We start from the raw sequence: 25,884 nt of genomic DNA, 5'->3' as shown, positions 1-25,884 counted from the left end.
GTATATTGATGTGTGTATTAGTAACATAGAATTATGCCTATAATATTTACACATATAGTAATATACATTTATATATGCATAATACACACATAAATTTCATTAATATATATATATGTAATGAGCACGTATTGGCCCAGTCTTGTTGCTAGTTGCATACTCATGCACAATAACATATTCAAAGTGAAGAGCGCACCCATAGGACTTCAAAATAAACAAGATCACTTCATTTTTTTTTCAGTTGTGCAACTGCAGACATTCAGCATTTCAGTCCCATTGCTAAAATGTCCTTAATAGGCCAAAGTAGTTGTACTGAAACATTGATTACATGCAAATGTACGTCTACTTAAAATAAAGGCGTTCTTTTGTTTATTTTGAAGCCCTATATGCGTTCTTTCGTTGGAGTAAGAGTTTTCAATTTACATTTTTTCACCCTCTATATCAGCACACTATGCTGGCGCGACGCATTACTGGGCTGGTATAGAATTTATTTCCTAGACTGCTTTTAGTTCCCAGTCCCTGATTGCAGTTATCGAGCTAAAGCTAAAGACACTTCCGGGAGTTTACTAGACTCTGAGTTCCTTAAATGATGCTTGACGTACTCACGCTCTGCATGAGGACATCCAGTGTCAGTGAAATCCCCATAGGAAAACAGTGAGGCAATGCATGCGCATTAGGTTCCCCCATCGGATGACATCGGAGGAGGCGGAGCGGCAACCTAAGCACTGAGAGACATGGTATCGGGTGGAGTACACTATAGAATCCCTGTAAGTGACTTCTTTGTTTAGGATGAACTCACTGCAGAAGCTTCAGTTGTATTTACAACAAATGCAAGAACTTCAAATGTCAGAATCATTTTTCACTTTTTTGTGTTTTGCATTTGCATTTTCTTTTTACGTTTATACTGCACATCTCACGTGGCAGGATCTAGAGGCAAAATGTGACAGATTCCTTGTGGCCAAAGACAAGAGAAAGCTTCTAAATGAGTGGATTCTACATCAAGCAGCATCTCATTCTCGCCACCCCTACAATGACAGATTGATTTACCAACAATGCAGTGAGTAATTTGCTTAAAGAGACACTAAAGTCACCAGAACCACTACAGCTCATTGTATTTGTTCTGGTGAATATTTGCGCAAAAACAATTATTTGCCCAGTTGAGAGATATAAAGAAGATTGTATGCAAGAGCCTACAGGATAACGGCAGCAAAACAATTGCTTATTCGTATTGACATGGGGCTAGTGTAATGCACAAGTGCAGCGTCAATCTTAATAACTAGGTAGTGGTGAAAGGCTGAGACCTCCTACATGGAGATCGCTAATCTGCCCAAAGCTTGGTATAACACCTAGTTAACAATGTATCAATGCTAACATAGTTAGTAATAGGCAGCCTTGAAAGGTGCCTAGTAAAAGCCTTATATGTGATGAGCTCTGATGAGCTGCGGGGGAAACGCGCGCGTCAGGGGCTTCTCGATGATCCACTGCTGCTGCCATTTACTGCTACACCTAACTTTCCCGTACCACGGTCTATGTGGCACTCCGGTTCTCGAGCTGACTTCCAGCTTCCTGTTGGAGGGACAAGGACCAACGGCTGCGTTCTCTCTGTTATGAACTAGCCGCATTACTTCACCGTTTATTGCCCATTCTGCCGGTTCTTTGTATACGTCCCTCCTATTCAGCTGTTAGTCTTTGATTTCATGCACTAATAATTGTCGTCGTTGGGGTTTACTGTTGACTGAACCGTGACTGAACCCCGGCATATATTCACTTATAAGACTTTTACTAGGCACCATTCAAGGCTGCCTATTTAATTGGGCAAATAATTGTTTTTGCGCAACAGATTTCTGTATTGAGGACACTGAAAACTTCTGAACAGTTCCTCTTTTACTAAGTTTATTACATTTATGGTGGCGATTCCCACATCAAGTTTAAGTACTATATTAAAGGTTATGTATTAATCAAACTTAAATAATTGTCGTTGTTGGGGTTTACTGTTGACCGTGACCGATCCCCGGCATATATTCACATATAAGGCTTTTACTAGGCACCTTTCAAGGCTGCCTATTACTAACTATGTTAGCATTGATACATTGTTAACTAGGTGTTATACCAAGCTTTGGGCAGATTAGCGATCTCCATGTAGGAGGTCTCAGCCTTTCACCACTACCTAGTTATTAAGATTGACGCTGCACTTGTGCATTACACTAGCCCCATGTCAATACGAATAAGCAATTGTTTTGCTGACGTTATCCTGTAGGCTCTTGCATACAATCTTATTTATATCTCTCAACTGGGCAAATAATTGTTTTTGCGCAAATAGATTTCTGTATTGAGGACACTGAAAACTTCTGAACAGTTCCTCTTTCACCAAGTTCATAACCTTAAGTTTATTACCTTTATGGTGGCGATCCCCACATTAAGTTTAAGTTTATTACCTTTATGGTGGCGATTCCCACATTAAGTTATTAATCAAATTAGGGCACTCAACCTCCTCTCTCCTTTGCATACTACTTTGGTAGTTCCCCTAGGGTTAACCCCTTGCCTTTGAGTGCTCCTTTCAGGCTTCCAGTTCTCTCCCGTTTTGTTTGTTCTGGTGAATAGAATCATTCCCGTCAGGCATTTTGCAGTAAACACTGTCTTTTCAGAGAAGCCTTGTAATAACTCTACTGGCCACTCCTTAGATGGCTACACAAGGTGCTTTCTGGGGAAGTCCTGAACACTATACAGCACTGCCATTCAGTTTCTCCAACCTCTGCATGCAGACATTGAACTTTCCTTATAGAGATGCATTGATTCAATTCATCTCTAAGAGGAGATGCTGATTGGCCAGGGCTGTGTTTGACTTGTGCTGGCTCTGCCACTGATCTGCCTCCTTGACACTCTGAATCCCATGGGGAAGCATTGTGATTGGTTTACATAATCAATTCTGATGATGTCAACAGAAGCAGGCAGGTCAGGGACAGAGGCACCAGCTTACAGACTTGCATACAAGTAAGATTTTACTATATTTAGGGGGGCAAGGAGGGGCAATGGGAGCTAGATTGTGGTTTTAACACTATAGGGTCAGGAATACATGTTTGTGTTCCTGACCCTATAGTGTTCCTTTAGGCCTCAAGCTTTCACCATTAAGCTTAAAGGAACACTATAGGGTCAGGGACACAAACATGTATTCCTGACCCTATAGTATTAAAACCACCATCTAGCTCCCCTGGGCCCTCCTTGCCCCTAAATATAGTAAAATTGTATCTTTATTCCAGTCTGCTGCTGCCGGCTCTGTCCCTGATCTGATCCTTGGCTGATATAATCAGAAGTGATAATCCATGTCAATCACAATGCTTTCCCATAGCAAAGCATTGGATTGGCTAAGCTTGGCAAGGAGGCAGATCAGGGGCAGAGCCAGCACAAGCCAAACACAGCCCTGGCCAATCAGAATCTCTTTATAGAGATTGCATCTCTACGAGGAAAGTTTAGTATCTCCATGCAGAGGGGGGAGACACTGAATGTCAGTGCTGCATGCTGTGCAGCACTGCCCCAGGAAGCACCTCCAGCAGCCATCTTTGGAGTTGCCAGTGGAGGTACCCCTAGGCTGTAAGGTAAACATTGACTTTTCTCTGAAAAAACAGTGTTTACTGCAAAAAGCCTGAAGGTAAGGATTATACTCACCAGAACAAATACAATAAGCTCTAGTTGTTCTGGTGTCTATAGTATGCCTTTAATTTATTGCTCTTTTAAGCGTTTTAATTGATTACCCAAGAGTGTGATTTCCCCCTCTAAATCTCACACTGTTTTAGGTTTATAATTTTTTTTGTTCTAAGTTTATTATTTGTCTGAGCTACATGGCCTATGTTACATTATATTTAAAAATAAAATCTAAACCATGTCAATTACCTGGAGATGAATTAAATGCTTCAGAGTCAGATGAATAATTCTGAGTGTGTACAGATGATGATCGTGTAATTCTTCTAAAAGGATTTTCCTTCTCTCTAACTGGAGGCTGCAGAAAAATCAATATGAAGAGCTGTATATTAGTTTTACATGCAATGTATGCAGTCAAAAATGACTTTATTGAAAAGAAGGACAGAAATATATATCACAAGCAATAAAGTCAATTACATTAGCCAAGAATGTACTGGCAATGCAGTGCAATAAGGCACATATTTACGTGGATACATTTTCATGCTGATTGTGTTGTGATTTATAGTAAATTCTGAAGATGACAAAAAACAGAGCTTCCTCCACCAACTTCTGAAATTACCTAGTAGCCCTCACCATCGATGGCTGTTGTAAAAGGCTTTGCAGAAGCAATTCTATAGAGATCCTGTGGGTATTCTAGTTACGCCTCTGCCCACTGGCTAAGTTAACCATAGCAATCTATATACCTATGCTGTGCTAGGTGAAAGTTGTTTTTTGCTACATTATAGTGTGCACACTCCTATATCATTCTATTTTTGCCATATGACACAGTCCGTATCAGTCAAAATATAGACTTTTTGATTTGCCGTTTAGCCAATCAATAATCACAATAAAGAGCACTGTTAGATCAATAATCACCACATTAGGTTGGTACTGCCATGGAAAACCTGTCTCAAATCAAAAATAAATAAAGGCAAGAGAGATTCCAGTGGCCCAAATACAAGCCCAAAGTAACATGATGTACCTCAAGACTTAACCAGCCCTACTGAGGTGTGGGTAGATTTATTGGCTTCAGGCAGTACATAACATACAATTATTATATGAAATACGTAATAATTAATTTCAATTATATAATAAAATTGGTCACAGCGTCTGAAAAACTCAAAATTGCTTTGGATTTGCAATACTTTCTCTTGAAAACTAATTTTATAGTGGGCAGAGTAGATAGGCCAGTGATTCATGTCTATAATTTGTATTAATACACCATCAAGGATGATGACTATGCCAGTACAGGTCGTAGCAATCCAGATATATATGGAATAATTAATTGTTTATTCCCTGAACTTAGTAAAACATAATTGCTCATTGAAAAATATATTTAATTTCTTCCCTCTACAATTCTATTCTACTTCAAAACACACACGTACTTTACAGCAATCCTCTTTAGTGCATTTTTATTAATATTATTTTCATTCAAAACAGACTTATGATAATGAATTGCCACTGCTTCAAATTGTATTATAACAAAAAACAATTAACTGTATTCAGAAACCCTTGGTAACACAGATGTACTTTTCCAATGTTCTGCATTTGTCATATCTCTAGTTACGTGTCAACAGAAAGACATTTTAAACTTTCTAACATTTTTATTACAATAAATAATATATTTCTTATAATCATAATACATATACTATACTGGTTTAATGGTAAAAAATGTTATAAACAATTTGCAGTTTAATGATGAACCTGTATATAAACAACCTCCCGCCTTATTTTAGGGAAAGTGAATCTAAATTCAATATTTTTGGATGCGTTTTTCAAAAGATTTAAAACCTTTGGATGAACTTTTAAAATAATCTTTTTTCAAAAAAAAAAAAATATATATATATATATATATTTTTTTTTTTTAATATATCAAAAAAATTAAAATCAAAATACTAAAATATTTAAATATTTTTCAAAATATTAAATCATTTAAAAAGCTTGTCCAAAAATATTGAATCTACGCCTTTATTTGTGGGCTACTAATCAAGGCCTATGTCTTCAAGAAGTAGAATAAATGCGGCTGGAACAAGTTCTTAAAATGTCTGTAGTTGGCGGCAGTATGACAATTTTTTGAGGTAAAATTAATTTATTAAAAATTATTATGCTACATTTTAAACATATTGGAATAATAGTTTCACTTCTTTAAATACAAATTCTCAAGAATTTACCCTGAACTGGTTAAAATCTGAGTAGGTTGTGTCAAAGGTTTTCCGATGAGCTTCCAAAAGTATATTGATAACTTTCTGTTGCTCCTCAGACATTTTAGGTTTCATTGACTCTTTCAATGCTTCCTCCTCCTTACGCTTCATGATCATATCTCTCTTCCTCTGGACTTCTTCATCTGTTAAGATGACTGCACAAAAAAAAATATAAAAAAAAAAAAATACTATTATACTACAATAGTACATTATGGTTCATAAGGCCTTAAAATATTCATCAACCCTGTACAGTATAAATATGGAAAAACAAAAAAACATTCAGGGTTATTCACAGTCAGAATCATCAGGAATTTAAAGTGAATTTTATGTTTTGGACCAAAATATTCAAACTGGAAGCATTTTTCCAATTCAGATATTTTGGCCTTAAATTTGAATCCCCCCCCCCCCCCCCCCTTTTTAATCCCACTTATTATTTTGTACTTTTCTTACATTTGAAATTCCCTTAAAATTTCTAAAAGTTTTCACTTTAGTAAATAACCATAGATAAAAGATGATGCTAAAGCTCAGTTGGTTAACCCCTTAAGGACACATGACATGTGTGACATGTCATTATTCCCTTTTATTCCAGAAGTTTGGTCCTTAAGGGGTTAAAGTACCAACTGTAATTCTGGACAAATGTTGAAGACTCTGATTAGAGAGGCACAAGTAAAATTTGATGAACTTTAAATATCCCTACAGTTCCTGAATATGAACCACTCGAAATTTCCATGAAATGTCATCTTTTATTAACTATTGAAACTCTTGCTTAAATAATTTAGTTGCATCTTATATTGGTGTCTACGATTATTAAATTTAAAAAGAGCTCACTTTAATAGAACCAATTGTTTCCCCAACAAAACTCTGAGATCAGTCTTGTTGTTCCACCAAGTGCAATGCCACATTGTTGAAATATATATTATAAGAGGACTCATTAAAAGTTGAAATGCAGTGCTGTAAATGAAATATGAAATGATCACGCCAAGTACAGCAAGAATACATTTGATAGAGCATCCTACATGCTAATTGCAGGTAGGTTCAAAATAGCTGCCTGGAGATGGCTCATATTCAATTTAATTTTTAAGTACCTAGTATAGAGTAAAATAGCGTGGGGAAAATACTCTTATCATTAATTATCCAGTATGGGTAAAATACACTGGCATAAGAACTTTTAAAGTCAGCTTGAGCTATTCTGCACTGATAAAAAGAAAAAATCCACTTTCCACTTTCACTGGCATTTGGATATAAAAGGATGCTCCTTGACAGTCAACTTCAAAAAGCCATCTGCCAAAAATCAAACAATAGTGATGTTAATAACAACCTAGTCAACATTCAGCATTGATCTGCCAGCAAACAAACACTTAACTAGATAAATGTTTTAAGAAAGTGTAAGACCTAAGGCCACCGACCAGATAAGAAAGCGACAAATATGGGTTGCATAGTTCTCTAATACTGTTGATTCGATAATCACAGTGACAAGTAACTGAAGCTTGGGACACACACTCTATTTCTATTTCAGGAAGGAGTCTGTGTGGACAATACTTGGAAAGCATATTAGGAAAATCAGGAAAGCAGCAGACACAAGAATGATAGGACACAACTGGCCTTGATTTAATAAGCTTTCCAAATGATTCAATACAGTTCGAAAAATGTCCAAATGATTTATATACGAAAATCCCCATGGACTTTAATGGTGACTTCTGTAGAGAAATCAATTGGAAACTACATTTCTCGTAGTATTGGGTCATTTGGAATGCTTTTTAAAATTGAGGCCATCGTTACAAGACACAACTCTAGCACATCAGCACAGGCACAACATGTGGCTGCTAGACTCCGCATGTATTCTGCTTCTGCTACAGTGGTAAAAAAATACATTATCCTATGCTCTCAGGTAGTATACATTTCGTGGCTACAAGTAGAAGAAAGCAAAATATGAAACCTTAAAGGGACACTATAGTCACCAGAACAACTACAGCTTATTGGTGTGTAGAATCATTACCTTCAGGCTTTTTGCTGTAAACAATGTATTTTCAGAGAAAATGCAGTGTTTACATTACAGCCTAGTGATAACTTCAATGGCCACTCCTCAGATGGCTTTTAGAGATCCTTCCTGGGTCATGGCTGCCTAAAATGCATCCAAACATTCAGTATCTCCTCCCACTGCATGCAGACACTGAACTTTCCTCATAGAGATTAATTGATTCAATTCATCTCTATGGGGAGATGCTGATTGGCCAGGGCTGTGTTTGAATCATGCTGGCTCTGCCCCTGATCTGCCTCTTTGTCAGTCTCAGCCAATCCTATGGGGAAGCATTCTGATTGGGTCAAGCTACCAGTTCTGATGATGTCAGCAGACTGCTTGTTTTTCTGAGACAAAGAGCATGCAGAGTTACAGCCTCAGGCTTGAATACAGTAAGATTTTGCTATATTTATGGAGGCATGAGGGGCCCAGGGAGCTAGGTGGTGGTTTTAACATTATAGGGTCAGGAATACATGTTTGTGTTCCTGATCCTATAGTGATCCTTTAATGTGTGTGCACACTGTACTGTAAATTATGTTATATTTTTTTTTCTATTTTTGTTTGTGTCTCATGTGAGCATTAACCAGATCATCCTCAGCCTGCATATAGTATTATTCTCTTTTCTCAACTCCATCTATTGGATCCATTGGTCAATAGGTTTGTGGCAGATGTTGGAAATGAAAGGGTAGATCGTTTGAGTATCACGTTAAATAGGTTGGCGGTTCTGACGAACCTAAGCCGAATGTTGTAACTAGCGTGGATACGTTTGCAGACCATGTATGTTGAGTAACGAAGTAGTGGAGGTAGGATGCCATATCGCATGTCTAACGAACCAATTTTCTCTTCTGTACAAACCAATCTTGTGATGTGTTCTATATCTGAATGTCTATTGATGCTAGTTCCTGCTCTCATGTGGGTTAAGACCAGTACTCATGGAAAACACTGTATAATGTATGAAACAACTGTACAACGTACTCACATTGTTGTCTACACAAAAGTCAAGCACTAGGTCTCACTACTGTTAGAATGTATTCCCTGGTATTTTTATGACAAAACTTCAATAAAAAATATATATTGGAAAAAAGGTTGGAGGTTCTAGCATATATAGAGGAAAGGGTTTTGAGTGTGAAGGAACTCTCTAAAACATTATATGCTGATCTGACTTCCTTTCATTATATTTTAGATAAGCATTATTTTTTCTCAACATTTTTGTACCAGGATTTTTTTAAGCATTCTGGTAATGTTAGTAAATAACGTAATCGTAAACGTATATGATGAGGGTGATGATATGATGCATATCCTGTTCCTGTGCTGATAGAACACTTTCTCAAATGTATTTAATTGTCAAAATGTCTACAGCGTTGTTGTATGAGTGCTTCTGAGGTTTTATTTCATATTTTTCTTCTAACATTGTTCCAATGATAGAAAGCAGAACCGTATAATTATAATTATAATATGTATAATTACACGCTGCCTGTTACTTCCCACAGATCTGATTAACTTTTCTTTTGAAATATACAAACACAAACATAAGCATAGGATTTCTTAAATTACATGACCTGCTCATTATTTCAACAGCAATAAAATTGTTCTGCACTACAAATTCTAATACACATTTTATAATCAGTTTGTTGGTAAATAAAAGCTTAATCTTTAGCTCAATTGGGATTAATAAGTGACCAAGGCAGATTCCCGTAGCCAAGACCTTTTGAACGTGATTTTTTTTGGCAAACAGTAAGTATTCAACATTGCCTACTAAGTCTGCTCATTACTTATACATGCAATGTATTGTTATTGGGCTCTCTGCTTCTGTTGGGTTACCACAGCAGTAAATAAGAAAACCTACGGTATATAAAAAAAATGCTAGTATAGCTACTGCTGGTGGAGAGCATCTTCAGCCTTCCTTTAGAGGGAAAGGTCCAGTAGAAAAAAGACAAATGATTAAATCACTGTTTAGTTATGCCTTTTAAGGGTGCCCAAAAATTTCACCCAAAATATTGCATCCAGGGAGCAGTCATGTATTCTTTATTTCAAACCCAGCTAATTTAGTCTATACTTTAAAAGTGAGTTGTCAACTTAACACAAATCAAGTTAAGTGAGTATACCCTCAACCAAAATGATTAAAACTGCTGCATATCTCTGCATTGTTACTGTCAATATTTACACTGGAACCAAACCTTTAGTTGGCATTAAACATGGCATAGTCATCGGTCTGATTGGTATTTAGTAAAGAAAAACAAGTAGAGGTCTTACCAGACATTATTTTAAGGGATAATATGCAAGCCACATTTCTTTTAAATGGGGTCCTACATGTTGTGACCATTTGAAGAGAAGCACATATTATTGTAACTGAAAACAGTCTACTTACAGATTTAATTTGAATATCATGATTTTCTTCATTTAATAGGTTTTGCATGCAAATACCATAACTAGAAACAGAAGGGTGATATAGATGCTCCAAATCAGTGGGCGGTTTGTAGAGTCAAACCTAGAACATTATGTAGTCTGGAGACACAAAGATACGTTCTACCAATCTCTTGCTTTAGGGGCTGGACCATCAACATTTCATGGTCATTGGTATCTTCTACCAATATCTATTAATAAGGCAAAGTTCCAAAAAGCTTGGAATCATGATCAAAAATAAAGCTGGTGCTTCTTTTTATCGTACACTTGTACCCTATGAATCATTACTATTCTGTTATGATAAACAACAGTTGTGAAAAATGCACAAATCTGCAAATTTTTACTTACATTCCTTCATCATGCCAATATCAATGCACCTCTTCAGCCGGCAGGATTGACAGTGACGTCTGTTATCTTTGGTTATTCTGCAATCACCATTAAAAGGACACGTAAAATTTGCCTTCCGTTTCATGCTTCTCCTGTCGCACAAAAAAGGGGGGAGGAAGACTTTTAAAAACTAAAGCTTAACTTTTATTGACAACTTTTCAGTTTTACATTAAAACTTTCATTAGGACATTGCTCTCATCTTCCCCCACGACATGTGGCGGAGAGGTTAAAATATAGTAGTCCTTGCCCAAATGGACTTATATTTTTAGACTTTACCCACTAAAATGTCCTGAAAGTTGGCTCAAATTAATATACTATTTGTATGAAATTTGACTGGTTGAGGAAACAAACACTGCATAAGGTGGAAAACACTAGTTTTTAAAATAATACACAAAGGTATAGGTATGCCAGCTATCTCTAAAATATAGTAGTCCTTCAACACTTACGGCCCACCCTTTGTCTGTTGTTGCTTTTAAAAACAACAAAAAATATTTTATTCACACAATCTAGCAAGTCAACAAATGCTATTGGATTGCTCAACCTTATTCTTTTAGAATTTGCCATAAAATAAAAAAATTGAAAAATGAGTTGGAGCTGTATGTAGGGTATATGGCATCCAGCGTGGGATCTTTCATTGGACACCCATAAATGTGGACACTCAAAAACGGTGCATTTCCTCAATTTTTTGACAAATGGTTTTCAAGCAGTGTGACAGAAAGTAGAGTTTTTTTTCTAGTACCCAAAGTTCAACCCACTGCTCAGTGTGAGCTTTGTTGTACTTTTTGGCCTCTACATATCCTTCACTTGTTTCTTTGCACTCTACAATTATAGTGACTTATATAGTGCCAACATATTGTGCAGTGCTGTACAACAGATTTTTTAAAAAAGACAAGTTTGACATATGTAGGTGAAGTGGGCCATGTCCTTCAGTTTACAATCTACCCTCCCTATTCTCCTCCCTCATCTATTTTCTGTGTTCCTATTGCTAATTGTTTCTTCATCTGCCTTTTCCTCCTTATTTCAGTCTTCAACACCAAAATATGTCTGCTTATGTCATTTTCCACAGCACGTGCTTCTTAACCCTCATTCCTTAAAGAGCCATGTGACTGTCAAACTATTCATAAACCGCGTTCCCTGTCATGCAATGCTGTAGTGGTTATGGAGTTTAGCGTATTCCTTTCAATCATCCTCATCGACACATTTGCAAATTATTGTTCACAAAATCTGAAACCTTTACAAAAAATTCATCCACTAGCTAAAAATATTCTAGCCATTCTGTTGCTTTTTTTGTGCAGAAACCAGCAATTTCTACTGCATAGTAAACTTTCTTGGGATTATACCACACCTCAATTTATCGACCTTACGGTCATAAATACCTTACTGCATTGGAATATGGAGCCAGCATTTATGGTTTTCGTATTATAAATTATTAATGTGCCTACGTCCATTTTATCTGTGACACAAGTCCATGCATTTGTTTCTGAATACAGTTACTGTTTTTACGTGATGTGTTACTGTACAAAACACAATGTGTGTATCATTAAAGTGCTTGTATATGTCATTACTTATTTTTCATGATACCTCAGCAAAGCACACGTGTCCCCTTCTAAAGATAATAAAAAAAAATAAAAAATAAAAAAATACATAACATTTCGGTGTGCCAGATAAAAACTACTATAACATGATTTACAAAACAGGAAAGTAGGAACCACAGATAAACAAAAAAAAAAAAAAGATGTGGCAGGATTGTAAAGTAGTATTTTGGAGCATGGAAGAATAAGAATGATCTCTGCTCAGAATCTGGAAAAATAACACGTTCTAACCAAGATCAGGACAAGGACTGGTTATGCAAACTGTTATGGAGCCACATGAATGTCTAAAAATGCCATGTCTCTGAAAATATTATTCAAAACAACCGCTAGTGTACTTCTGGGGAAAGGCACCACAACACTGTGGAGCCATTTTAGTTTATTTAAAGAAAATGCTATTACATTTTCCACTCTGGCACAGCATTACAAAATTCCTGCAGAGCCACAGAATTATAAAAGAGTACTTTGTAAATTGTACGGTTATATTTACACCACATCCCACATTGCTCTCACAGATAGTCAGAGAATTGAAATCATTACCCACGATGTGTAGCTAAAATCCAGCTGTGATACCATGGATATTCTGAACAGATGTGGTAAGAGCATGGCGAGTGAGGAGAAAAACATTTACGGATATCAAACTGACATTAAAAATCACGAGTCTACCGGAGAGGTGGTTTGGACAACGCATTCTACTTGGACTTTTATGCTGTTATTTATTTAAGCAACTGGGCAGGACTTTCAGAACAATGGCCAATTACATTGTTTTTACATGGAAATTAATATATACTATATACAGATTGCGTCAACCTATTAGACTGCTATAATAAGGTTTGCAATCAAATTTACTGCAACTTAACTGACACGTACATACAAAATACAGAAAATCACTAATGGAAAGTAATTTTTACCATGCCATTATATGCATATAATGACACAATCCATTTGTCTCGAAGAATGGTTTTGTATCTGCAAAATCAATTTCTGCATTACGCATGTGCCATATTTTAAGATAGCCCAATATACAAAGTATATTATATTTAAATATATTTATATATTTAATTTTATTTTCGACTATACTCAATGTATTCAGTATCAAATTTGTGGGCGTGGGGGGAGCCAGAGCGCTAGGCTGAGACAGGTTGTTATGGTGGCCAGAGTGTTCCTTTAACGTTGTAATTTCAGCATACTAAATTTTCCATGGCTTTAAAACCATAACTCACTCTTTGCAATATTTGGTTTTAATAACTTCAAAAAATTTATTGAAATATTAAACTATTATTTTCCCCATTTTTACATTTTATTCATATCTAATGTTGTGTTATATATACATGCAGGATATCAAGATAAACCCCAATTTCTCTCAATATATATATATACACATACTTAGTCACTGGTACACCTCATCTCAAAAGAGTCTTGGTTGTTCAGTGGTTAAAGGTACAAACTGAGATTAGATCATTCTATACATGCTGATATTATGCTCAAACTGTAGGACAAACAGAATCATTAACGTAATCTTGAATGCCTGACATCTGTCATGTACACATGTTTCACATTCTGCTTATTTCACTGCAGCAAAATTACTTTTTTCAACCTGGTATAAAATATTTACATGCATGCTAAAGGTATTTTTACGAAGCTATTTTTAATAAGCTTAGTAAGTTAAAAAGTACATTTCTGTGCTAGATTTTATAATAATGTTGCTTAGTGTGTGTATTTAATGAAGGCAGATGGTTAATTTGAAATGAATACGGTAGGTTAATGGGTTGTGGCAAGGTTTAGATAACTAGGGACCTGAATTCTCAGCAATAAAGTAAACAAGCTGTAGTTTGTCTGGCACATTAATCTAGGGTAACCACGATTTTCCCAAACCTTCCATGTTAAATGCTCAGTTGAAATAGTCTATTTAATTTACGAAGAAAAATAGAATAAAAATGAATGCTTTATTTTAAGGCAATGCGGGTAAGGTTTTGGAGAAATTAACTTGTCAGGCAAACTACAAAATATTTGTTTCTTTATACTGTGTTGCTGAGAACATAGGATTAACATAGGGGCTAACAGAGGTGCAACTCCAGGCCCATACCCATGGAATAGGTGCATTGATTTATAAAATACTATATATATAGAATGTCCCAGGAGGAAGAATTTGCCAAGTAATTGGATCAATCTCATTAGAGCAGGCATTAGGTTGCTATACCTGCAAAGTATGGGGTACATTGACGTTGTGGCCGGCTTATGCAATGTATGATCTTATACTGTAACTAAACCCCCATTATTTTTGCCTAGGTGAGGTGTTTTTAAATAGAACTATTACATTCTGTGAGACCTGAAATTGCTGTCTAATGAATGAGGAGTGAGTGCGCTGGATTTTGTGTGTGTGTGTGTATATATATATATATATATATATATATATATGTGTTGTGTTTCAAAGCCGTTGTATACAGCAAACACAGACTCTATATAAACATTTTATTCTCTCATTCCTTTACAGAAGATCAGTTGTATAAACCCATATTATTCAGAGTTCGATCTTTCCTTCGTATTGAGTGTTCAAATAACCAGCCATATAGTCACCTCACAATCAATGTCATAATCGTCTGCATTCATCACTTTCTTTATACATAATCCAAGGTAACCATCTTTTGTTATTTTTTCCCTGCTCTTGCCCTTGCTTAACCCCTTAAGGACGGAGGACGGTTCAGGACCGTCATCGGCATTTTTGCGTTGCCGACCGGTGACGGTCCTGAACCGTCCTAACCGTCCAATGTACTTACCCGATCGCCATCGTTCCCCCGGCGGCGATCGGCGGTGCTCCCAGTGTGGGGAGACTGCCTGCAGCCCAGACAGTCTCCCCATGGCGGTTTAGGACCCCTGTGGCCATGTGATCGCCCAACAGGGCGACCACATGGTCACAATAGGTGTCCTAGTCTCTGCCTGCAGGGGGGCTGTCTGTGCTGACAGGCAGTCTCCCTGCAACTGTAAAATAAAAAAAAATGTGAAAGTTATAGTTAATAAAAAAAAAATTATTATTATATATGTGTATATATAAGATATATAGACATATATTATACCTACATAATATATGTCTATATATCATATATATATAATGTCATGCTAAGTGTATTTTTATATTAATATGTACATATATTAATATAAAATACACTTATAATTAATTTACACACGTATATATATAATAACTATATATATTGTATATATATATTAATATAAAATATGAATAATAAATAATTTAAATTAAATTTAAAAAATTAAAAATAATAATAAAAATTTTAAAAAAATTATATATCTATACGAAATTTTATTCTAACTGTATTTTGATATTAATATATATATATTTATATCAAAATACACTTAGAATGAAATTGTATATATATCTATGTATATATAAATAAATAAAAAGAATGCGAACTATTCATATGTCCATATACAAAATTACATAAACAATTATATAAATATACACGTAGACTTCAAATATATAAATATGCATATATATTTAAATTCTACGTGCATATTTATGTAATATTTTTACATAATTAAGTTATTTTATTGATTGCAATTTAAGGGACCTGCCTGCCAACCCAGGCCGAAAGTACAGAGAATTTAATTTGCTATCACTGTATTTTACCCTGTAACGTTCTACGACACCCTAAAACCTGTACATGGGGGGTACTGTTTTACTCGGGAGACTTCGCTGAACACAAATATTAGTGATTCAAAACAGTAAAACATATCACAGCGATGATATTGTCAGTGAAAGTGACTTTTTTTGCATTTTTCACACACAAACAGCACTTTTACTGATGATATAATTGTTGTGATACATTTTCCAGTTTTTAAACACTAATATTTGTGTTCAGCAAAGTCTCCTGAGTAGAACAGGACCCCCCATATACAGGTTTTATAGCGTTTTTGAAAGTTACAGGGTCAAATATATGGGTCAAATATTTTTACATTGAAAATGGGCAGGTTGGTTACGTTGCCTTTGAGAGCGTATGGTAGCCCAGGAATGAGAATTACCCCCATGATGGCATACCATTTGCAAAAGAAGACAACCCAAGGTATTACAAATGGGGTATGTCCAGTCTTTTTTAGTAACCACTTAGTCACAAACACGGGCCAAAATTAGCGTTCAATTTAGTTTTTTACTTTTTTCACACACAAACAAATATGAACGCTAACTTTGGCCAGTGTTTGCGACTAAGTGGCTACTAAAAAAGTCTGGACATACCCCATATTGAATACCCTGGGTTGTCTACTTTTAAAAAAATATGTACATGTGGGGTGTTATTTAGCAATTTATGACAGATAATAGTGTTACAATGTCACTATTGATACATTTTAAAAATGTATGTTTTGAAACCGCAATATCCTACTTGTACTTATAGCCCTATAACATGCAAAAAAATAGCAAAAAGCATGTAAACACTGGGTATTTTTGAACTCAGGACAACATTTTGAATCTATTTAGCAGTTTTTTTCATTCGCTTTTGTAGATGAGTAAAAGATTTTTCACATAAAATTCAAAAAAACGTGTATTTTTTTCAATTTTTCATCATATTTTTTCATTTTTTTAAAATTAAATTACATGAGATTATATAAATAATGGTATGTAAAGAAAGCCCCTTTTGTCCTGAAAAAAACAATATATAATTTGTATGGGAACAGTAAATGAGAGAGCGGAAAATTACAGCTAAACACAAACACCACAAAAGTGTCAAAAAGATGCCTGGTCGCAAATGTACAAAATCGCAAAAAAAGTCCGGTCCTTAAGGGGTTAAAAGTATTATGTCTTCCATTTCGCAAATCCTGTCAACTGAACAAAGCAATTCCCCAAATTATGGAATCGGTGTTTGCCTCCAATATTTTGGTATTGATATCTTAGCCAAATTAATCAAGCTAATTGTAAGAGTTGCTATAAGACCTAACTGAGTGCTTTGTGTTATCAATCAAAATTTGCCCCAGCGCGAAACTGATCCGTGCCCCCCCAACAGACACACACATACACACACACACATAGAGACACACACACAAACAGACAGACTGATACATACAGACACATACACACATACAGACACACACAGACACATACACAAGACACACATATATACAAAGACACATACATACAGACACACAGACACATACATACAGACACACAGACACATAGACAGGCACACATAAAATATAGTGTGTGTATCCAGGAGCTAAAATAATATAGAAGGGATAAAATACAGATAAAACAATCCAAAGTAATATAAACGTCCTTGGTGAAATAACTATAGCATAAATTGAAAAGTCCAGAGAAATAGAAAAGTCCAAAGTAATATAGAAGTCCTATATGGAGTACCTATAGCATAAGTAACCCTAACCCTGCTTGTGAAAACAACACAGGGCTGATGGTACTTATGTTAGATAATATTCTTTTTATATATAAAAGATAAGTATGATATGTAACAGAGCATATCAGTATAAGGAACTAATTGCTCAATATTGAATTGCAATGGTGCCAGTGTTGAAAAAAAGTAACTGGAAATGTAAATAAAACAGATACATTTTTTAATTAAAAATATTAAAAGTATAAAAATAGAGTGCAGCAAATAATCCAGTGTATAGGGGCAGCAAATAATCCAGTGTATAGGGGACCCACACTATATTTTATGGTGTACTTTATTTATGTTTTACAGGATTTGGGGGAATTCCTTTTTCCAGGTTTAGAGCTAATCTATCAACTTTGTCTTATTCCCTCTTACCTTTCTGAAATATTCAATTTTTGAATACCAGAATTTTGTACTTTAGAAAGACACACATACATACAGATAGACACACACACATACAAAGACACATACATACAGACAGACAAGCACACATATACAGACAGACACACAGACAGACAGACAGACAGACACACACATGAGACACATACATACATAGACACATACATTCATACAAACAGACAGGCACACACACACATACAGACACATAGACACACAGACAGACACACAAACACACACACACAAACAAACAATGTTTACATCACTCTCCTGTTTCCTACCTTTTAGGTGCAGGGGGGTGACATTCCCTGGGGTCCAGTTGTGGCTCAGGTTGATTGGAGCCAGATTTCCCACTCTGACTCCCTCCTCTGCTACCTCCCTAGCGGGCTCTGTGTTATTGTTGGGAGGAGTGACTGGGGCAGTCACTTCCTCCCAGCAGTGCTGTCATCACAGGGGACCCGGTTGCGCTGTGAAAGCGCCCAGCACTGACCGGACCCCCTGACAATCCATCTCCATCGGGTGGCCTTAACAGCATGGGCCACCCGATGAACCCCTTGAATGGCAGCCCCGCACAGGTACCTGGTCGCAGGGGTCCACAGGGCGGCCAGGCCCCCTAGAGTGATGGGCCCAGTCGCAGCTGCGACCCCTGCAACAGCGATATGTAGGCCACTGGCATTAGTATAATATGAAAGTAGTTCTCAAACTGACCGGTATCCATTGATACTCTATTATAATCTAACAAAAACATTACCTAATCTGGGGTATGGGACCACAGGGAGAAAAAAACCCTCTGGATAGCCCCTCTCTCTAAACCCTGAGGGAACTATCTTCCTGCTTACACATGTCCTTATAGTTTTACAGGTGCACCCCGCCGTAGGATGAGGTTTACCTTCTAAAACCGATTGAGTTTTACATAACGAAGGACCCACCATAATGGGTATGTTAAAAGCCTTTTGTTCAAATTCTATCCATGCTTTACTAGAATTATTCCAATTTATTACTCAAGCCCGATTCCACCCCAAACACGAATACCCCAGCCGGTAATTTTTCCTGTTCCATAAAAAGTTCTTACAACAAGAAAAACCTTTTGGGGACTTAATTTGGTAATATGTGAATAACATATAAGATTCTAGGATCAGATTCATTGTAACTACATGTGCTATACCAAAGCAACAAAGGTTCAACTTGGTCCCTTTTTCTATATCTGACTTAATTTCCCCCAATAAAATGAGTTTAAGTGTTTTCTGTCGATAAGCTTCTGTAATTAGGCCCATTATAATTGTCAGCACTGAGCCCAATGTGCACTTAATTCAACCATGGCTGAGAATTCATGTCCCTACTTACCTTTTGCCAGAAGTCATTAACCTATTCATTTCAAGTCAACCAGCTGCCTTCGATAAAAAAAAAAAAAAAAAAAATTTATAAAAAAAAAACAGCACACGCTAATAGGTCCAGGAGAAAAGAAGGAGGAAAAAAATAAATAAAAAGTAGTTCTCTTCAGACATTGGGTTCAGAAGTCCAACACATAGAAAAGGGTTCAGCACTCCAATAATTATTTTTCAGTGATCAGCTCTTCAATTTATTTGGCAACAGCACACACAAGGGCAACGTTTTGACCCACAAAGGGGTCTTTGTCTAGTCATGGTTTTGTCTAGGGCAGCTTTTCCTAATTGGTGTTCCCTAGGGTTCCGCGATAACAAAATTGGGGTTCCGCAAAGATTTTCCCAATGGGTGGCTCATGAACTTAGGGCCACATGATTGGCATCGTTTAACAGGGGCCCGGTCAGACACCATGGTCGTTTAAGAACGCGACCATGCCTCTGTAATGTGGGATGCTGGGAGGAACTGATAGCATGTCACTTCCTCCCAGGCAAAAAGTGCGCTGAGCAGGACAGGAGAGAAGGCAGGAGAAGGGAGAGAACAGCACTCCAGCCCCCAGCAGCAGCACTTCTGCCCCCAGCAGCATCCAACAGCACTTCAGCCCCAGCAGCACTCCAAGCAAGTCACCCTCCTACAGAAAAAAGATAACCTTACACGAGGGTGATTGCAAATATAAACATTATGACCTGTGTGTGTGTTTATACATCTGTGTGTTAAGGTGTGCATGTGTCACTGTGTTTATCTGTATGCCAATGTGTGAGCCTGAGTTTGTGTATGTGCCAGTGTGTGTATCTGTATGTCAATGTGTACCTGACAGTTTGTATATCTGAGTGCCAAGGTGTGTATGTGTCACTGTGTGTTTCTGTTTGTGTGTGTGTATCAGTGTGTGTGTGTATCAGTGTGTGTGTATCTGCATGTCAGTGTGTATGTGTTTGTGCCAGTGTATATGTTTGTGTGTCAAGGTGTTTGTATCGGTGTGTCGGTGTGTTTGTGCCAGTGTGTATGTTTGTGTGTCAAGGTGTTTGAAAAGTATGGAACCAAAGGTCCCTAGTAGAAGAGTTATTCAGAAGAAATCCATATCTTTAATAATCCTAAGGGTATAGACAGTAAAATAGACAGGAAAAAATTAGAGGAGCCAAGGTAGAGGGGGTGAGTATGACTGAATACACACAAACCCTAATAATTCCTTAACAGAGAAATTTTGTTAAAGCCTAATAATTAAGCTTAAATCAAATAACATACAGAAACTGTAAGGAAACTGAGCATTTACGATGTCCTAGAGAATGTAGGAGTTCACAAGGGACTGTCTTTTTCGTTACCGAGGTAACGGAGTTATGACACTCCCCTTTTCCTTGACGCGGGTCTCCTCTATGCAGGCGCCGTCCCACTTAGTGGGAGGGCTATTAAGACTGATGGTATCGTCACTAAGTGACGTATTTATACCACTCCTACTCAACTTGATGGACTCCCCATGTGGGCCCCACTTTACCTACCGACACGCCCCCTGGTCACATGGTCCGGAAAGGACACCAATCAGGATACACTGATAATTTCTGACCAATCAGCGGACGGGTAAAGTGACGTAGTGCACACACGTGGGCTACACACCTGGCAACCATGATCGTTACAATGTGTATAAAAATGAACAAAGTTACACCGCAGTGCATTACTCCTGACGACGGCGTGTTAGCACGCCGAAACGCGCGTCGAGTTTTATTTATTTCTTTTCTTTTCAATTGCATTTTCTTTTCATTTAGGTAGCACGTTATGGATTTAATTTAATTTGTCTTTTTGCTACTTAGTCAGGAAGGGAACAGGGTAATAGGTAGGCATTTGTGATTGTCACAGTGCCGAGGTACTTAGCTATAGGATCCTCTCCTAGTGAGTGGACCCTTATGGGATTAGGTTTTGGTGGGAGTTTCTTATTCACTTACCCACTTTTTCCTCTATCTAGGTACCTTTATCTCTATCTAGGTACCCACTTTTTCCTCTATCTAGTTTCTGTATGTTATTTGATTTAAGCTTAATTATTAGCCTTCAACAAAATTTCTCTGTTAAGGAATTATTAGGGTTTGTGTGTATTCAGTCATACTCACCCCCTCTACCCTGGCTCCTCTATTTGTTTTCCTGTCTATTTTACTGTCTATACCCTTAGGATTATTAAAGATAGGGATTTCTTCTGAATAACTCTTCTACTAGGGACCTTTGGTTCCATACTTTTCTATTATTTATAATTTGTGGGTTATTCCCCATTGGGAAGAGTTATTGGGGCTTTTTTTCCCCTCAAACACTGACCTATGGGTTAAACTTATGGCTCCTAGGTCAATGTTTTTTCTTTATTTCATATGTGTCAAGGTGTGTGCATCTGTGTGTCAGTGTATATATGTGTGAAAACTAAAATCCAAATAATAAAGATAGAAATGCATTTCCCAAATGATCTACCTCTCCTTTACTGGTGTTTAAACATTTCTAGTTAAAATAAATATAATCTGTATAGGATACATATTAAGTGTTAAAATTTTAAAATTTTGTGTATGTTCAAAAACTTCAAGCATTTCCCTTATATACTCGAGTATTAGTCGAGACCCCTAATTTTACCCCCCAAAAATGGGAAAATGTATTGACTTTGTAAATGTATTGATGTATTGAGTATAAGACTAGGGTTTACCAGCTACTGGTAAATTTCTAAATAAAATTAGATCCCCCAAAAATTATATTAATTGAATATTTATTTACAGTGTGTGTATATAATGAATTCAATGTGTGTATGTATGAATGCAGTGTGTGTGTGTGTATGTATGAATGCAGTGTGTGTGTGTATGTATGAGTGCAGTGTGTGTGTGTGTATGTATGAGTGCAGTGTGTGTGTGTATGTATGAGTGCAGTGTGTGTGTATGAGTGTAGTGTGTGTATGTGCTGCAGAGCTTTGGTGGGGGGTGGGCATTTTTATTATTTTTTAAATTATTATTTTAATATTATTTATTTATATATATATGATTAATATTTTTATTTTATTTTAATATTTTTTAAATTGTAATTATATTTTTTCATCCCCCTCCCTGCTTGATACATGGCCAGTGAGGGGGGCTCTCATTCCCTGGTGGTCCAGTGGTGTGTACTGTGCAGGAGGGGGGCTGGCAGCAAGCTGTTACTTACCTTTCCTGCAGCTCCTGTCAGCTCCCTTCTCCTCCGTGCCAGTCAGCTCCCCTGTCAGCTCCACTGTAAATCACCCTTGGCAACACTCAGACGCCGCGGCTCTCGCGAGACTTACAGTGGAGCAGAAGGGAGCTGGCGGGCACGGAGGAGAAGGGAGCTGACAGGAGCTGCAGGAAAGGTAAGTAGCAGCTCGCTGCCAGCCCCCAACAGGACCGCCGGGCTTGTAATGAGCCCGGCGGTCCTCGTCTGTATTATGGCAATGTTGCCATAATACAGACATTGACTCGAGTATAAGACGAGTGGGGGTTTTACAGCACAAAAAATGTGCCGAAAAACTTACTCGAGTATATACGGTAAGTATATTTTTAATATGTATTTGCAATATGCACTATAATCCTCATTTCTGGATACCGATCTATTACATGCATACAGATGTATTACGCACTTTATATATCTCATTGCCTTGGGTGATTTTTCTGTGATGTTGTTGATGCACTTTGATATTGTTTACATAACAATGGTTATATCACTATGGAAACTATCACTGTTGGGCTTTGCACATGCCTTACTTGATCATGTGATTAATTGTGGTATGTGATTAATTGTGTGGTGATTAAGATGGTATAAACCAAGTGTGGCTTGGGGAGGGGTCCACATTGCTTGATAAAGACACACAGTTAAAACATTGCTGTTTTGTCAATAAAGAGAAATGTTTTTTTCAAAATAAGGACTGATGGAATCTCTTTTTTGTTGATTTGCTGATGTCAAACCCGAGAAGGTGGAGCCAGAGTCCTTGCAACCGTAAGAAAAATAAAAGTGCTCTCATACCACTATTGTTTATTATTGAAAAAATACAGTATCTTTATGATAGTAAATGCTGATGGTTATATTTTCCCTGGAGTATGTGACATCTCACCTATTAAACACTGTCATAAAAGTGTATGACTTGCCCCATATCCAACTTAATTACCGTATGAAGCATGGTTCAACATTCATTACTGTTTACAGTCTAGTTATTTCACTGCAGTGTGCATGCTGAGAAGAAAATGGTTGACATGCTGTGAGAGTATATTCAAACACAATAAAAAAAAACAGCCACAAGAAAAAAAAAAAAAAAGGTGTATCCTATTTTATACCTATGAATAGCAAGTTACCTTGAATACTAAGAAATCACACAGGGCTGAATGTATTTTCATGGAATACATAGGGAACGATTCACTAAACAGTAAGTTATTGTGACTTGAAAGAAATGCAAGCAAAAATGGCCAACTTAATTTAGCAATTCAATGGTCTACTCATGGTTAGTATATTAGAGGAGAGAAGGGAGTTCCATATGAACGGTGCAGTCCTAGAAATGTCTTGAGAGTAAGTGTCAGGGGTGCGGGAGGATAGACACAGATCTTCATCTGAGTGTATGGGGTGGGCTGTATTGGACATATTTGTGTATTAGTGAGGATAGATAAGAACACTGTTATGTAGAGATGTGCAAGTAAAACATTATTATATACAGTAGCACCCTTAATACCAGCCACTCTGTTTTGACATTTAGATTATAAATCTACCAAGTGTAGGCAGGTAAAAAATAATAATTTGTCAATCCCAATAACAGAGAAAATTGTTAGTTGTTGCCAAACATTTGTTTTCAGTTTTTATTAATTGGTTTATGCTGTAAGGTACTCTGTCTGAAGGAGGTAATTAGCAATACAGCACTAGCACTTAAATGGTTGGTGTAATTACAGTTGCTAAATTATGTAAAGGATATTTACATGAAAAAAAAAAGTCTCATTTTGTTAAATAATGTACAATCATCAAATGAAGTATATCAATATGTATGCAATTTATATGAAATATGATTTGAAAAAAACAAATAAGTTTTGCTATTATGTATGTTATACTAATTTATTTTAGCCATATATAATAGTTGGGAACATTAGGTGTGTGGACGATAGAGCTTTTTCTGCCACAGAATTTTTGCTGTTTTAAAAAAAAAAATGTATTTAACAATGGGGTCTGTTAAAATTGACATTTCCTCACAGAAGTCATAGACATGGAAAATACACCCAAAAAATAAGTTGGTTAGTTTTTTGCAGACGCAGAATCCTAGCTCCTAAAATAAATATTCTTTACATCAAAATCCTTATCTGCGATGGGCGTGGCTAGCAGTGCAACAAACCAGATGTGTCTATATGATTCCTCTTCTGCAACTGTCACTAGTCTAATACCATCCTTACCTTTGTGTGTCCTTTTACCCCACTCCCTCTAGCATGTAAGCTCATTGAGCAGGGCCCTCAACCCCTCTGTTCCTGTGTGTCCAACTTGTCTGGTTACAACTACATGTCTGTTTGTCCACCCATTGTAAAGCGCTGCGGAATTTGACGGCGCTATATAAATATCATAATAATAATAATAATAATAATAATAATAATAATTAATATGGAGCTCTGGCTTCCTAACCGCAAATACCTTGAATGCCACAGAAAAGATTTGAGATAAAATTAGACAAACACGGACGTGAACCCCCCTACAGAGAGGTGGTTCGCAAACATCGCAAGATAGCTCAATCAGAGGGCTCCCGCTGACTAGACATACGTTGGTCCTTCGACAGACTGCAACCGCAGGCCCAGCCTAAAATGGCACAGGAAAGGCCACAAGGCTCAAATGATTCAGACTTCTCCCAAGACGAAGAGAGACCCACTGCCTCACAGGTCCAGAGCGGAGTATACAGAAAGACCGACTCAGACACTGATGCCTTTCCGTTCACTAAGGGCAATATTAATAGGCTCCTTCTAGATCTCCGGGAGGTATGGAAGGCAGATCTGGTGGGTGTACAGGCTGAGATGGGGGGCCTAACCCAACTAATAACTGTGGTGGAGACCCGAGAGGAGGCATGGGAGGGCCGGATCACGGAGACTAAAAACCGGGTGGAAATTCTGTCTCAATGGGTACAGCAACTCAGCCGCCCTGATGCCTTGCTAGAAGCACAGCCCCACCGGAGGAACGTCAGGATACGAATGGCCCTGGAAATGGTGGGCCTGGAGGCCTTGCTAGACTTTGCCAATAAGGTCACTGGGGCACTGGGGGTGAAATGTGCCAGCGAGGCATTGCCTAGTCTCACAGTGTTCCAAATCAGAAGGGCTCAGACCACCCCTACGGATGCACCCAGAGATATCATTGCGGTCACTCGAGACATTGCTGTCAAAACGGCTTTACAACCCCTTTTCAGGACTCAACCCACCATTACGGGCTTTGACGATTTGACATTCTCAGTTCTGATGGAGAGGCGCAGATTT

General features: G+C 37.3%; 1 protein-coding gene across 1 annotated transcript in view; it reads right to left on the bottom strand.

The window, feature by feature from the left end:
* The window catches only part of VDR (vitamin D receptor), a 145,200-nt gene that overhangs the window by 27,167 nt on the left and 92,149 nt on the right, over positions 1–25,884 (bottom strand). Inside the window, exons 3-5 of the mRNA XM_063444793.1 lie at positions 10,642–10,772; positions 5,844–6,028; positions 3,886–3,991 (exon numbers count right to left, since the gene is read on the bottom strand). Of these exons, the coding sequence (XP_063300863.1) occupies positions 3,886–3,991; positions 5,844–6,028; positions 10,642–10,772 (422 nt within the window). The remainder of the gene's footprint in view (positions 1–3,885; positions 3,992–5,843; positions 6,029–10,641; positions 10,773–25,884) is intronic.

Source organism: Pelobates fuscus, chromosome 1 (genome assembly GCF_036172605.1).
Source record: "Pelobates fuscus isolate aPelFus1 chromosome 1, aPelFus1.pri, whole genome shotgun sequence".
Classification (NCBI taxonomy): domain Eukaryota; kingdom Metazoa; phylum Chordata; class Amphibia; order Anura; family Pelobatidae; genus Pelobates; species Pelobates fuscus.
The sequence above is the reverse complement of the archived record's forward strand: the minus strand, read 5'-3'. Positions and strand labels throughout refer to the sequence as shown.